This window comes from Dioscorea cayenensis, chromosome 16 (genome assembly GCF_009730915.1).
Source record: "Dioscorea cayenensis subsp. rotundata cultivar TDr96_F1 chromosome 16, TDr96_F1_v2_PseudoChromosome.rev07_lg8_w22 25.fasta, whole genome shotgun sequence".
Classification (NCBI taxonomy): Eukaryota; Viridiplantae; Streptophyta; class Magnoliopsida; order Dioscoreales; family Dioscoreaceae; genus Dioscorea; species Dioscorea cayenensis.
Genome location: NC_052486.1, coordinates 19,092,076 through 19,108,152, shown reverse-complemented (window position 1 = coordinate 19,108,152; position 16,077 = coordinate 19,092,076). Strand labels below are relative to the sequence as shown.

The 16,077-nt window shown below is 33.8% G+C and overlaps 1 protein-coding gene across 1 annotated transcript; it reads left to right on the top strand.

Annotated features, from left to right (window-relative positions):
* Window positions 1-669: 669 nt before the first annotated feature.
* LOC120279008 (V-type proton ATPase subunit a2-like) lies at window positions 670-15,968 on the top strand. Its single transcript, XM_039285830.1, has 18 exons — window positions 670-828; window positions 1,562-1,606; window positions 2,776-2,898; window positions 2,986-3,093; window positions 3,697-3,804; window positions 3,895-4,068; window positions 4,699-4,836; window positions 6,855-6,962; window positions 7,118-7,225; window positions 7,338-7,486; window positions 10,957-11,110; window positions 12,400-12,560; window positions 12,660-12,866; window positions 13,594-13,777; window positions 13,857-13,940; window positions 14,018-14,208; window positions 15,245-15,304; window positions 15,385-15,968. The coding sequence occupies exons 1-18, from the start codon at window positions 670-672 to the stop codon at window positions 15,587-15,589; spliced, it is 2,466 nt and encodes an 821-aa protein (XP_039141764.1). The 3' UTR covers window positions 15,590-15,968.
* Window positions 15,969-16,077: the final 109 nt, after the last annotated feature.

The following is a 16,077-nucleotide window of genomic DNA, read 5'->3' as shown; positions in this document are numbered from 1 at the left end:
AATTATAAGTTAAAAAAATAACATAATTTTAAAAACATTTAATCCACAACCAACAAACTTTCATTAATATTTAAATCCTAAAATATAAATAAATAAATATAAATAAATAAATAAATAAAATCTTAAATAAATAAATAAACAACTAAATTTTAAAAAGATAAATAAAAAGATAAATAAATAAATAAAAACAAAAATAAATCATGTTATCACTGACTTAATGAGTATGTAATTTTTTTAATTTTTAAATAGAAACGATTTTATCATAAATTGTCACTGTCTTCTGTAAAAAATTTTTATCTCAGTGGTTTTAGCGGTCGAAAAAAATTAAGAAGTTGTCTTTGTCTTGATTGAATAGTTTTGTCTTTGTACTACGTCGCTGTAAATCAAACGCATATGATAAAAGTTGTTACAGTCTTTGTCGCCAAAATTTTACATGTCAAAGCGGACTACAAAGGCAGGGATGAGTGAAATACACAAAAATTGGGAGTAAAAATATCACCAGATAAAATATTAAAATCCCTCCCGTGAAGTGGAGGGACGCGTCGCGCGACCCCAACCGATCATAGTGTCGAGAGAGAGAAAAATCGCAGCCTCTTCTTCTTCTCCTGCTTCTTCTTCTTCTTCTTCTTGGGCTTCGCGGCTTTGCTGAGAGGGAGAAGGAGAGCACTAATGGCGGATCCTAGTCGGGGGCGCAGTGGCGGCTGCTGTCCGCCGATGGATCTGATGCGGTCGGAGGAGATGCAGCTCGTGCAGGTTATCGTTCCCATCGAGTCCTCTCACCTTACCATCTCCTATCTCGGCGATCTCGGTCTTCTTCAATTTAAAGATGTAAATCACGAGCACTATCCCTGTTTTTCCTTTTCTGTATTCGTTGATGAAACCCTAGAGTCATCAAAGTTGCGATCTTGGATCGAGGTTTTTGATTCTTTTTGGGGTTTTTTTTGTTGTAACTGAATTAGGTCTTTGTTGAGTTTTAGATTCTCCATGTTCTTTGATTGGGAAAGATGAGGGGTTTTTTTTTCCGCCTATGATTGAGTTCTGATGGGTTGGAGTCGCATGGATGATGTTTTGTATCTTCATTCATTTTTTTTCGTTCAATTCGTAATTGCTTTGATACTCAAGTTAGCACAAATTTTTTTCCAAGTCTTTGGTGAAGTATCATTAGATTTGTCAATTTCGTGATTGCGAAGATCAATATTTGCTGGAGATTAAATTGAATATTTCTCGTCTGCAATTGGTTTGTTCGCTCATGTAACACTTCTTCAGTGAAATGATGTATCATCAGCTTCAATTTATTCCTGCTAATTGATTATTACAATTCTAGCTACAGAATCTATTTCTTAGTTTTTTAAGGCCATAATATTCTTTCTTGAAATGGGAATTTGATCTACTGGGTGACATGTGCTTCTCATTTTGTACTTGACAGAGTGGTAACTTGACTATTTGACACAAGTAGCTCATTCTTCAATCATTTTGAACATGCTATATGTCATATTTTATTTCAAATACGTTTCATCAATAACTAAAACGTTTTTCAATTATAATGTGGTTTTTTTTTCAGCTTAATGCAGACAAAAGCCCCTTCCAACGAACGTATGCCAACCAGGTAACAAGTCCATGTTATGTTTATTGAGCATGTAGATTGTGTTGTTCCTGCATTTTCTGAAGTGATTTTAATGAAGGTGAAGCTATATCATTTAATGGTTTAGTGACAATGACCCCTCTGAACTTGATCACAATTAAAACACATTTTGGGTAGTTATTTTTCATAATTTTGGCAGAGTGCCTGGACTTTAAGATTTTTTTAAAAAAAAAAAAAATCCTTCATAGAGCATCATTGATGTGAATAAATCATATTGAGGATGGAATTTTAGTAGTGTTTGATGGCCCAGTAGGAAGGTATCATACCATAAGTGGAGCACCTATAATTGATAAAGTTTGACCATGCTAGAAAATGAGCTTCTCCTACCATGCTACATTTGTGTGCTGGATTAATAAGGTCTGCATGTGTCTGTATGTTTGCATGTTTAACAATTTTATATGAATGCTTGGATAAGTAATCTGCACCAATAGGGCTTAGTAGTTATTGTGAGTTTGTAAAGCAATATTCTAGGTCATATCTGCTTGGTAGCTACAGTTATGGTGTGTGTTTCATAAAGATATGAATGAGGTTGTTGAGGCACCTAGGTGTTGGGAGTGGTAAGCTAGGTGACCGCCTTGTGTTCTTGGTGATGTTGATTTTGAAGGAAAAAATTTAATTGGAATTTGCGAAACTGTGTTTTGGATATTTTGAAATTTGTTTAATATTAGGCTATTACATATTATCAAATAAATTTACTCATATAGAATATGTTTTATAACTTAAAAAGTAGTCAAAATGCATGCATGATTAAAAACTTAATCTAGATACGAAACTTTTACTACATATGATAGGTTTGGGTTTGAGTTATGTTAAACATAACAAATTTGGATTTGGCCAAGTTGGGATTGATTAGTGAAATTGAGGTAATGATAACTGATCAGCAATCTAAAACGCTGATATGTGTTAGCCAGTTTTTCTGCACCTAGGCATCCACCTTTAACAACACTAGGTATGAAATAGGCTTTTGATGATGACATGTTTGAGACTTTGAGATAAACGTCTTACAATTATTATTAGTTACAAAAATCATAGGTAGTACTTGATTGATAACATGAGTTTCCTTTGCTTGACTGGCAATTCTGATTATTTATTATGATTATTAATGTTATTTTTTTTAACTTGGAGCTTTGCAGATCAAAAGATGCGGAGAGATGGCGCGGAAGCTACGCCTTTTTAGGGAACAAATGACAAAGGCTGGAATATCTTCAGCAGCAATGGCTGATACATGGACTCATGTAGATTTTGATGACTTGGAGGTATCTTTTGCTATTATCACTCAGAACCTGGCTTTAATTTTAATCTGTTTATGTAGTTTTCTTAAATTTTGCTTGAACTTGATGCAGATAAAACTTGGGGAGCTTGAAGCTGAGCTTGTCGAAGTTAATGCAAATAACGAAAAGTTGCAGCGAACTTATAATGAACTGTTGGAGTATAAGCTTGTTCTTCAGAAGGTGAGGGCATGGTGCATTTGTGCATGATGGATGTCTTGCATGATATGCTTTGCATGTTCACATGTCTTTCTAGAATTTTTTCCTTATTGCTCATGTGTTTTCAAACCTTCTAACCTTTTGATCTCATAACCAAACTGAGGTTGTTTTGGTTGACCTTGTTTGAGGTGATCACTTGTATAGTTGTATCTCACTGCTGCCTATTTTGACTTTTGAGTTCATAAATAATGACATAATTATATAGTCAGAAATCCTCACTTTTGTAATTTACTTGTTTTGTTCATTTGTGAATATGAAAATGTTTGGTCAAGGTTGGGTTGTAAGTACAAGAAGTATTCGGGAACAACTTATTGCTAAGGTTGGTAAGCTTTCCACGCATATGGCTATTAGTTGGCGTGAAAAATGTACAAATGGGTTCATGAAGCATTTCTGTGATAATTAAGAACTGTTTTACGTGGTTTCAATTTAATTTTTTAGTCCTCTAATTTGCTGTACCTTAAGAATTTATTTTTTTATAGTCAGCTTGCAAGTTACAGAGAAAATTTGAGCAGAATAAACCTAGGTCATCTGAGTAATTATATTGTCTTTTCTCCTGGTTTCCTTCAGACTGGCGAGTTCTTCTACTCAGCTCAAAGTAGCGCTACTGCCCAGCAGAGAGAAATTGGAGCACATCAAGTTGGCATTGGTTCACTTGAGAGTCCTTTGTTGGAGCAAGTATTAAATTGGCAAACTCAATTATTTTTTTGAATTTTTTTCCTAAAGAACCGTTCATTGAACTAAAATTTATAATGTGTAACTGCTCAGGAGATGTCATCAGATCCTTCGAAACAAGTTAAACTTGGGTTTATGTGTGGACTTGTGCCCAAGGAGAAGTCTATGGCTTTTGAAAGAATCTTGTTCCGTGCTACTAGAGGGAACGTTTATCTCAAACAAGTTCAAATTGATGAGCCTGTCACTGACCCAGTTTCTGGAGAGAAGGTCAATCTCTGCTGATAAATGTTTCTTTTTTTAATTATTGAGCTAAAATAGCTGTCTATATACAGACAACCTAGACATCGTTTCCAGGTCACTAATATTTGTTATCTATATGTGACAAGTTTATGCGTTCTGTCCTTGTAAATTAATCCTCCAAGCACTGAAGCTTCTGTCATTGTTGTTCCAACTATGTAGGTTTTAGCTGTCACTCTCGTATATCTATTTTGAAACGTACTTGTGGGCTACTGATGGAAAAAATTAACCATTGAGAATATGAGCAAGGGGCTCCATAGTAGTCATTTAAGCTTATAGTGAAATATGATTTTATTAATATGACAATTACTCAGGATCCACATTATTCAGTATACTAATAGGTGTTGTTTGGAAAGATCTCCTTTTAGTATCTATGATAAAAAATTGTGATTGTTTCTATTTTTGCATTCAAAATTATTAATATCCACCATTAATGGGGTTTGAGTTTTTGGCTTTACTTTTATACCTCTGTAAAATGATTTAATATAATTTAGTTCAGCATCCATCCATTTGATCTCTATTATGTTTTTCCTTACTTATGAACAAATAGTATTCTTTCATATTACTTTTTCCTTTGTTTGAAGATATACTCATCTGCAGGTTGCAAAAAATGTTTTTGTGGTCTTTTACTCTGGAGAAAGAGCAAAGATTAAGATCTTAAAAATTTGTGAAGCTTTTGGAGCCAACCGTTATCCATTCACAGAAGACTTTGGCAAGCAGATGCAAATGACAGAGGAGGTTTGTGGTTGTACATAATTTTGCCTTTCTAGTTGGTGTTGTGATTTTCTCTTGCTTGTACTGTTGTTCATTTTGATTGTTTTTGTATTATATTCCTACTATTGGTACTTTTAGACCTGTACTTTCTTTTTGGTGGAGTAGATTGTGTAATAACTTCAGAGATCCGACTACTTTATTCCCTGTTGTGTAATTTTTCGTTTCTCCAAATTGTCTTCTTTGTTGCATAGGTAGCAAATGTTAAGTTCTAATCTAGAGTGCCTGCACTGCTAGTTTTACTACCTCTCATCTTTTAAGTTAGATGACAATGGTTTTCCACCCTTCCACCCTAATATATTTACAACTATCATCATTGAATAAGTAGTAGCTTCTTTTTTAGATTGAGACGTGCTTTGTTGAGTGAGGCATACTTTCATGTTGTCCTTATGAAATAAACTGCACCAGGACCTTCAAACGCATCAGGTAATATTTTTTTTTTTTTTTTCAAAGCCTGTAATTTTAGATTTTAGGACTAAACACACTTTTTTTCAGGTGCCATCATCTGTAACTTAAACTAGCAAAATGTTAGCACGGAAAGGTTTACTTAACTTTCGGGTTCAAATTTTCACTCGATAATATCTGTGATGGAATTATGGAAGTGAAGGCCTTCATAATTCCCTTGACCCTTTGTGCAGTGAGGAACTGCCTCCAAATTTTAGAATAGGTAAAAAAATGCCACCTATCAACATATTATAGTAGACTGGCCAGGTATTACCTATTGGCATCATTTCTTACCACGATAGACTGACCAAGTATTACCTCTTGCCATTGATCAGGAACTGGGAAGCAATTGTGTGATTTCTAGTTTTACAAGAGGAAAACATTTTTTCTGGCTATCTTCAATCATTTCATCTCATTTACTGGGTTCACCTCAGACCATATGTGCTCCAATGTATGAAAGCAACCAACCAAGTCTTCTAGGAAACTTTGATAAGTTATTATTATAGAAATTGGTTGATAGAACAACTTAAGAAATACTACGTTAAACAATTGATTTTAAGATAAACTCAACAGCTGCAAACCATCTAGATCAAGCGATAGGGCCAAGCATTTTATATTGCTGGCCTCTGCACCTCTGCCTTTCCTTGCATGCTGTGCTTGCTGTTACAGTTATGAATGGACTAGGACTTCGTCAACACAAGACACTTTACTGTCTGCCTCTGGGTACTCGGGTTTGCAGCATGGGAGCTGATTACCCAAAAAATCCCTGGGAAAAAAAACGATACTTTGGTATGAAAATCATAGGAGGCTGTATTGGCGGCTGTACTTGTCAACTTTGGCTATTGGGTTCCAAGTCAATTCAAAGGTTTGCGGAAAACTGGATGCTAGGGAGCTGTCTATCTGTTAGTGTTCCTTGTCTGTTATAATGATTATAAACATTTATTTATGAGGCCTGCTATTGGAAAGGTTGATTCTGATGCTGATATCTCAATTTATGTGAAACCTCAATTGTCATCTATGCTAGAAAGTCTGACATGGGAGTTAAAATCTGCATTTACAAAATCGCCTTGAAGGCAGACTAAAGCAAGATTGGTTGTTGCTTGCAATTTTCTGCTTAAGTCTTTTCTTGTGAATTCTGCATTTATAATATTCTAATTGTAATTTTGGCATTATTATGTATTAGATGAACTAAAGAACCAAGAAATGCGGCCAGTGACATATGCACTGTGAAAAGAGAATGTTGACGTGGGCTGCTAAATATAAGTTTCTCATTAAACAATTTTTGGTTTTTAAGATTATGATCATATGCGAGAAATCGTCTGTTTATAGGAAACTGTCTATTGATTGCATCAGTTGGTCATGTGTTACATGTTTGCTTTGCGTGCATTATTGTTTATATGCATTTGTTAAGGAATTATAATGGACCTTGTGTTATTCTGAAGCGCATTATTTACTGTTTCTTTACACTTCATTTCTCTAGCACATTTTTTTCTAGCTATCAAATGTGCTATAATTTAAAATTTAGATGTTTTGATTTTCAGGTTTCTGGAAGAATAACAGAACTGAAGACGACCATTGATATTGGATTACTTCACCGTGATAATATACTGAAAAATATTGCCCACCAATTTGAACAGTGGAATCATTTGGTGAGTTCATACATTAATTTTTTTAGTTTTAACTTAATTGATGTAGATAATCAATAGGGAAATCTGGTCTGTGCAACTGAAAAAATATTATTTAATATTTGGCTAGAAGGATATAGTCAGTGAAATATTTTCTAACAAGAGTTAAAATTTTGCAGGTTAGGAGAGAGAAATCTATATTCCATACTTTAAACATGCTAAGTCTTGATGTTACCAAAAAATGCCTAGTTGGTGAGGGCTGGTGTCCTGTTTTTGCGACAAGTCAGGTATTACTAATTTTTTTGTGCCTGAATTTTTACTTTGTTTTCTTCTGTAAAATAGGTTTCTTGTTTTCTTTCCAATAATTTCATTGTACTCTACTGGGCTTCAAATGTACAGATTCAAGATGCACTTCAGCGGGCTACCTTTGATAGCAATTCCCAGGTTGGGTCTATTTTCCAGGTTCTGCAAACAGGAGAACTCCCTCCTACATATTTCCAGACAAACAAATTTACCACTGCATTTCAGGAAATTGTTGACGCATATGGGTGAGCTCCTGCTATACTGGACTGAACAAATGCTAGGGCTATATATATAATACCCTGTAGAATCTTGAATCTGACATATACCATCACAAAGTTTCTCCTTCCAGAATCTTCTGGGGGTATATAAATGAAAGGAGAAACCTTATGAGGGTAGAAATGCTAAATAATATCTTCTTGGTAGTGTAGAATGAAAATTTTCATTTAAAGTAAGAAATCTTTTATGATATTTATATACTGAAGTAATTGCTTGATATCAATATCTTTTATTTTCACAGTTATAAAATCAAATTAAGAATAAACCTTTGAAACTTTGACGCACTTGCAACCTTGTCTTTGGTATGACTTTTATTTTATTTTTATTGTTGATAGTATAATAATTTCCTTTATGCTAGTCAAATGTTACTGGTATAGCAATTCTCTGCTAAAGCAAATTTTAATAAACCAATATTCTTGCTGATTTTATATTCAATGATACCAGTATGTTTTCTTTTACTAAATTGCGGCATGGAGTTCTAGTGTATTATAGAATGGCGTTTTTAAAAATTCCAAGTAAAGAGAGAACAAGATTATTGTTGCTAGCTCTTGCCTTTTTATCTAATAATTGAATTTTACCTTTTCGGTTTACATGGGGATCTTGGTATATGTTTTTTTGCCAATGATGTGTTTTTAATTGATAAAAGTAAGGAAGGGGTCAACTTAAAGTTGGAGATGGGGAGGAACACTTTAGAAGCTAAGGGTTTCAAGGTAAGTGTGGTAAAGATGAAATATTTTTAATAAAGCAAATGGAAATGAGGAAGGGGTTAGGATGGATGGTATTGAGATTAGTAGAACTAGAAGTTTTCAGTACTTAGATTCTATAATTCAAGATGACAGGGAACTTATTGAAGATGCTACATAGAGGATTAAGACAACAGGTAAATGCAGGGGAGCATCTAGAGTTTTATGTGATTGTAGAATACTTTTTAGCTGGAAAAGTAAGTTTTATAGAGTGGTTGTTAGGTCAATGATGATGTGCAGGTCAGAATGTTGGACAATTAAGAAACAACATACTCAAAGGTGGCTAAGATGAACATTTTAAGCTACTTAATTAAGGAATGAATTTATTCGAAATAGATTGAGAGTGACACCTATTACCAGTAAGTTAAGAAAGAATTGATTGTATGGACTTGTCCTTAGACGATCATTAGATTCCCCCATAAAAAAGTGGTAGCTCTTTAGGTTAGGGTTATAGAAAGAGGAAAAAGTAGACCAAAAAATTGCTTAGCAGGAATCTTATAAATCTTATGAAATGATATATCTCAGTTTGGTTTATCTAGTTTTTGGGCTCTTGATAGAGCAAGTGTGGATGCGAATGATTCATATAGCTGACACCAAATAGTTGTGACTAACGGCTTCTTGTTGTTGTTGTTGATGATGATGATGATGATGTTATTGTTGGTTTACATGGGTACTTGGCATTGTATGGAAGATGATATTTTGTGAATCCATTTGGTTTTATATTTGGTGGATCCACTATGGATGGTTTTGTTATACTAAGTTAGCGAATACAAAATTTTATGAAGAAACACATTCATGATTAGTTGTAGAAAGCAAACATGAATACGAAGTAAGTATATTGGGCAGTTAAGGATATGTTTGGAAAGGCAATTAAGTGCAAGGAACTAGAGGAAACACAAAAGAAATAAAAATCAATACAGTTTGACAATTATCCTCTAGTCCTTTTATCAATGTAATTGTTGAGATAGATAAAATTCTTTGATGCAAGTTGTTTAGAAATAAAGACAATGAGAAGGATGTGGTAAATGAAGATAAACAGTAGATTCTTGTGATTTTGGGTTTAAAGCAATGTAATTCTGAATCTAAATTTGAAGTTCAATAAATGTGGAATTATAATTGAGATTGTGGTAGGTATTTCTAAGGTATATCTAAAAGTGATTAGTTTAGATATCTTGGGTCAGTAATTCAATTAAATAATATAGTTTAGCCAAATGTGCTCCGTAAAATTGCAGATGAAGTGAAGATGGAGGTGGAGTTTATGTGATTTTGTTATGCATTTAAAAAACAAAATTTAGATTCTGCCTAGCTGATTTTATGATTTAGTTTGACATGTTTCAATTGTTGGGATAAAGAAATTATGCGCCAATAAGAGGAGCATAGCAGAAATGTGAATGCTTACATTAATGTATAGCCATATAATAGAGATAGGATCACAATGAAGAATCTTAGCGCAAAATTAGGGAATAAGATAAGAGCACTGCTGGCAAGAAGGGATAAAAAACTGGGTATGGCAAAAAGGATTGAGATAATTGGCATAAATGAGCTGATAAAAATGTTATAGCTTGACAAAAATTGTATGCCAAAGATGTGGAAAATATTGCAAGAGAATTTAGAATTAAAAAAAAAAATCAAAAGAAAACATTACAATTTTGTGTAGTTTAGGATTAGAGTTTTTCTAAGAGTTAATAGTCTTCCATAATTGAGTTTTGAAGTTGAGAAATATTTCTTCTTGACTGTATTTCTGTGGCTATGTTGATTGGCAGGCCTAGAAATTTGCATAGTTCCATGTTTGAAATAATTCCTTTTCTAGTTAAGTCCTAGTTGATTTGTACACTTGAAGCATTTCTATACTTGATTATTTCTTTGATCAATTCTCTAATATTGAAAAGAAGGGGTCCGATCTTAACCCCAAACCTAAATGTCTACCCAGTTTGATCCCTATTATTTTGAGCCTCTTGTCATACTCCCTCCATTCCTTTTTATCTGTCTTGAATAACCGAATCTCATAAACCAAGAAAGTTGGTTATTTCACATAATTTAATAAAAAATTAGTTATCTTTCCAAAATTACCCGTAATTTATATCTTCACATTTCTCTCTCATATTAAATTTCAAGAATAGAATTGAATAGTGTAAGGGTAATTTTGGAAAAAAATAATAAATGCTTCTTGATATTTAAAAACGACAGATAAAAAGAAACATGGGTTTATGACAGATAAAAAGGGACGGAGGGAGTACATCCCAATCTTAATTGCCTAATTCAGTTGCTGAAGATTCTATAGCTGTTCTCCAACAAAGTGTATAGGATATAAAATATGAAATATTGCTGAATTGCTATTAAGTAGAATATAGGTAGTGTTTTCCTAAAGAATTCATATAGCTGGCCTGGATATAATTTGGGATTAAGGTTTCATTATCATTCCCTAGTGTTCTTACTTTTTCATGAGTTAGGCTTCTATTTGACATGCCAAACTTGCAATTCCATGTTTTTGATGGAAACATTGATTCGAGATGCCTTCATGTTTTTCACTCTGTGGTAATTCATTGTCTATTAAACTCTTTGTGCCACAGGGATTTCTTTTTTCTTTTTTTTTTCAGCCTGTGATTTTTAGTGGAGCTTGATTGAGACAACTATATTCTAAATGTAGATTATCTGCTTGTGACTTCTTATTAACATATCGTTTTCATTTGTTGCAGTGTTGCAAAGTATCAAGAAGCAAATCCTGGTGTATTTACGATCATTACATTTCCTTTTCTGTTTGCGGTCATGTTTGGAGATTGGGGTCATGGTCTGTGCTTGCTAGTTGCAACTTTGCTTCTCATAATCCGAGAAAAGAAGCTATCTAGTCAGGTTTCATTTGGAGCTTCTTGTGTTAATTTTCTTATTTTTATGGCATTTAATTTTGGTAGTGTTTCTGTATATATATATATTTATTTATTTATAATTCCATTTTCCACCATAGTTTATGCATTCCTGCCATTTGTTCCTATATAAGTTAAATTTAAACATGGGAATGTTAATAGTTTATCTAGTAAACCTTAGGTTGAAAATAGTTTTGTCAGTCATGGTTCTTGCTTTGAATTTTGGAAAGTAGGCTTAACTCTGAAAGTGGTTAACTTTCTTTTTCTTTGAATCAATTTACATCAGATATTCAAGAGCTTATTCCTTGGTATCATGAACATACTAGTTTTGGATTTTTTTTTTTTTTTTGGGTGGCCATAATCTTTGTATTAAATAGTGTGCAACATGTCCTGTATCTTTAAACTAAGATGAAATGGTCATTCATTTCATAGCTTCCATCAAAATAGTTCCCACACATAGCCAATAATAACATGGTTGTGGTGTGACATACTGCTAGTAACTTTTTGCTTATTTTAACTGAATTTTTTGAACATGATGTTGTTATTTATTTAAATGCCATCATAATGTGTTGGAGTTACATATGGCAATTTCTTCGGTTAATAGTTATTAATCACAAGAAAATAGTCTTGTACTTTGGAAGGTAAGACAAGCTTCATAATGCTGTAATTTTTTTTTATCTTGATTATGTATGGGATCATGCTATAATGTTTTAGTAGTCTTCATTTTCTTCAAGCCTTCTGATCTCCTAGATTATACATCTCTGTTTTTAATCTTATTGATTATTGTTGTCTGGTGCCAACCTCCTTTGGTTTGATTTATTGACTGCCAGTTTACCTTTTATTGTTTTATTTATTTATTTATTTTATTTATTGTATGGTCAGTGTAACTGAACACTGGGCTTCTGCCACAATGCCATATTTAATTAAGATCTAATATATGGTGCTGATTTTACTTATCTTTGTCGTGGACTTTTAGTCAGCTGTCTTTATGAAATTATCATAGGTTTTCTTGATGATGAATTTGGGTTATTTGGTTTCTATCATTGTTGATGCTGAGTGAGAATACTTTCCTTAGAGTATTCTTTTTTGGCTTTATGCTAGGTTCATAACTGTTTCTTTTGAGTTGGACAGTGGATAATTAACTTTGCCTTTGTAATGTATATGTTTTCATGTTTGTTCTTCATAACTGCCTACTCATGTTCTTTGTTATGTATTTATTTATTTATTTATTTGTGAAAGTTTGATCTGATTAAAGATGTTCTATTTTGGGATTCACAGAAACTCGGGGACATCATGGAAATGACCTTCGGTGGTCGCTATGTAATTTTGATGATGTCGGTTTTCTCAATTTACACGGGACTAATCTACAATGAATTTTTTTCAGTCCCATTTGAACTTTTCGGTCCATCTGCCTATGCATGCCGTGATGCTTCCTGCAGGTACTGGAGATCCTCTTGAGAATGTCGATGTTTCCTATGTTGCCCATGCGTTGTGTTTTGCTTTGGTCTAATTATTCTTATCTGTATTTATTTATCCAGGGATGCTACTACTGAGGGGTTGATTAAAGCAAGACGTACATATCCATTTGGTGTTGATCCCAAGTGGCATGGTACACGGAGTGAGCTGCCATTTCTCAATTCTTTGAAGATGAAAATGTCCATCCTTCTTGGAGTTGCACAAATGAACCTTGGAATTTTCTTGAGCTATTTCAATGCGAAGTTCTTTGGGAATAGTATTAATATTTGGTAAGTTCATTTTCCAATTCAGGTCCTAATGTGTGTATAAATGCATGCGGACTCCAGTACTTGCTTTGTCTGTTGACTGTTTTAACACATCCAACTGTCAATCTATGTAGTCTCTCTTGCTTTGATGGTAACATGTTATTAGCACACTTATAAACTTTTCTTACCAAAGTTGAAAGTTCTCCCTCTTGAAGGCTTGGAAGGCATGTGACTTAAGGGTATAAGAAATACATATCCATCTATCTGACCATTCCTTTTTTATCATATGTTGATGACCAAAGGCAATTTTCACCTGCTATTTGACGTTGCTACAGTTCATGGTTATATATTTTAAGTGTGAACACTTTAAGAATAGTCATAAATCAGAGTCTTAGTTATTTGGATATGTGTTCATTATATTATTTGAGGTAGTCTACATGATGATGCATGTCTTCTCAAATTTTTCTCGAGTTTCTTGATTTTCTCCCAATCTTGTTGTGTTGCTCCCTGAATTTGTGAACCATTTTATGGAAGGAGAAAGGCCACTTTTAACATGATTTCTTCAAATGTCTTACAATGATTCTACCTCTCACTAAATAATATTTTTATGTTGGCTAGTTGCTTAATGAGTCACCATTGGAATTATTACAGTCGAAAGCCTAGGTCTTTCTGTGTATGCTTTGCATTACTCTTTGGAATCACTCTGCATTTACTGGTTCTAATTATCTACTCATCTTCATTTCTGCTCCAGGTATCAATTTGTTCCTCAGTTGATATTCTTGAACAGTCTGTTTGGTTACCTTTCTCTACTCATCATTGTTAAATGGTGCACTGGTTCAAAAGCAGATCTATACCATGTGATGATATACATGTTTCTTAGCCCAACAGATGAACTTGGTGAGAATGCGCTATTTCCTGGCCAAAAGATGCTTCAGGTTTGTGCATACTGGCGTACCATTTTTTTCTCACTCGTACAATGTCATTTTAAGTGCTAACTTTTCGTCATGCTATCAGCTTGTATTACTTGCACTAGCACTTATATCTGTTCCTTGGATGCTGTTTCCGAAGCCCTTCCTTTTAAAGAAGCAACATCAAGAAGTATGTGTAAATTGCTTGTTGGTTCTTATATGATGTTTCTTTACTCTAATTAAGGATGCCCATGCTTGTTTTTGCAGAGACATCAAGGACAGGCTTATACTATGCTTCATGGAAATGATAACTCACTTGAAGTGGAAGACAATGGGGCACATGACCATGAAGAATTTGAATTTAGTGAGGTTTTTGTTCACCAACTGATACATACAATTGAGTTTGTCCTTGGAGCTGTTTCCAACACTGCTTCATATCTTCGACTGTGGGCTCTCAGGTATTTTACTGATCCCCTATATATACTTCTGTAACATGTCATCTAATTTGTTAGTGAACTAGTATGCTAGTAGAAATCATAAATTATCCATGAGGGTGACTTGATAATCCATTGCATTTGAATTAAAAGCATTTTCTCATCAGGGGATATTAGGGATGTGCCCAATTAAATCATAACTGAATTAATTAACCAAACCAAGCTAACCAAGTTGTAGTATGCATGAATAGAGTGGTCCAGCAAGGATTCATTCTTTGTTGTAACATATGATTGGTTTACCTTTTATCAGATTATTGATTCCAAGCCCTCAACTGTTAAGTATTAACTATGCTAGTTGGCTACCTTGTTTGGGAAGTCTAGTTGGGTTATGAATTTAAAAAAAATATACTTTTGAATTTAGGTTTGGCGGAGATATTAATCAAAATTATGAGAGTCAATGTAAGTTTTGAGTCAATTCAATTATCAGTTTAGAGATTTAATTTCAATTAATTTGGTTGTACAATATAGGACTAAGGCCGCCAGTTGCCTATAAAGTTTGGGCCCGAGAGTAAATGATGGTCCATTTCAGTTCTTGAACTATATGAATTTGTTTGTTGTGGTCCGCTACTTCATACACTCTAATATGTTATTTGTGTAGCCATATTAGCTTCCACATTGGATTGATTGAAACTGCACAAGTTTGTGTAGTTTAGGGGTCAAAATGAATAATCACCCAAACTTTAAGAGCCACCCAGTAGTTTTAATCTTAATTGTAGACTAAATATACATTAAAAAAAAACACTCTATTGATGCATTTTACTTAATTGAATTAACCAAACATACCTAATGCACACCCCTAAGTTAGAATTTCCTGTGCCAAGTTGGGGCAAGCCATTGTTGTATACTTCATCATCCGTTTGGCATCTTCATCGGCGACCTCATATCTTAAGTTCCTTAATATTTTCATTTTATTTTGTTTTAATCTTTGTCCAAGTCTTTTTTTTCTCATGCATTACTAGCTGTTTACTGAATTTCATTCATTTTATTTTTCCTTCTGCAGTCTTGCTCATTCGGAACTTTCCACTGTGTTCTATGAGAAGGTCCTCCTCCTTGCATGGGGGTAAATTTCTTCACTTTGTCCTGCAAATGCTTTCCTATTTTTTCATTTAATGATCAAGAGGAAGATTTTCCTTGTGACAGGTTCAACAATGTCTTTATTCTCATCATCGGCTTCGTAGTCTTCATCTTTGCAACAATCGGCGTTTTGCTTGTGATGGAAACATTAAGCGCGTTCTTGCATGCCCTGAGGCTTCACTGGGTGGAATTCCAGAACAAATTTTATGAGGGAGATGGGTACAAGTTTGCGCCATTTTCATTCACATTACTCTCAGCAGAGGATGATTAGTTGCACCACATCGCATGGAGATTGTATAGCAGTTTCATCGGTTTTATCGGATGGAAATTATTTCATGTGCCGTAAATTTCTTGTTTTTATTCCGCAATTCATATTGAGGCATGTGGTTTGCACATATGCGAATATATTATTTTCATCGACTGCTCAGGTGATGTTGATCTCGCCATCGTCATTCTTGATTATGAAATGGCCCCTTTGGTAAGTGCTTTTTGCAGGTTTTAATAAAGTCATTTTGGTGTATGAGGTGCGGAACATGGTTTTATTTCTGCCATTTTACATCATGTAATTTAATGTGAAGCAAATCTTGTATAAGATCAAATTGATGTTATGGTAAATTTTTTGAGGTAAGTACCTGCAATCTTTCTATGAACATTGGTCTTTACCGGGAAATTTTTTTTTTTAATTTTAATTTATCTTTTTATTTATTATGAAGCTGAGCAATTCTTTCCTGAAGTTTTACCATGTGGAAATGGCCTTTT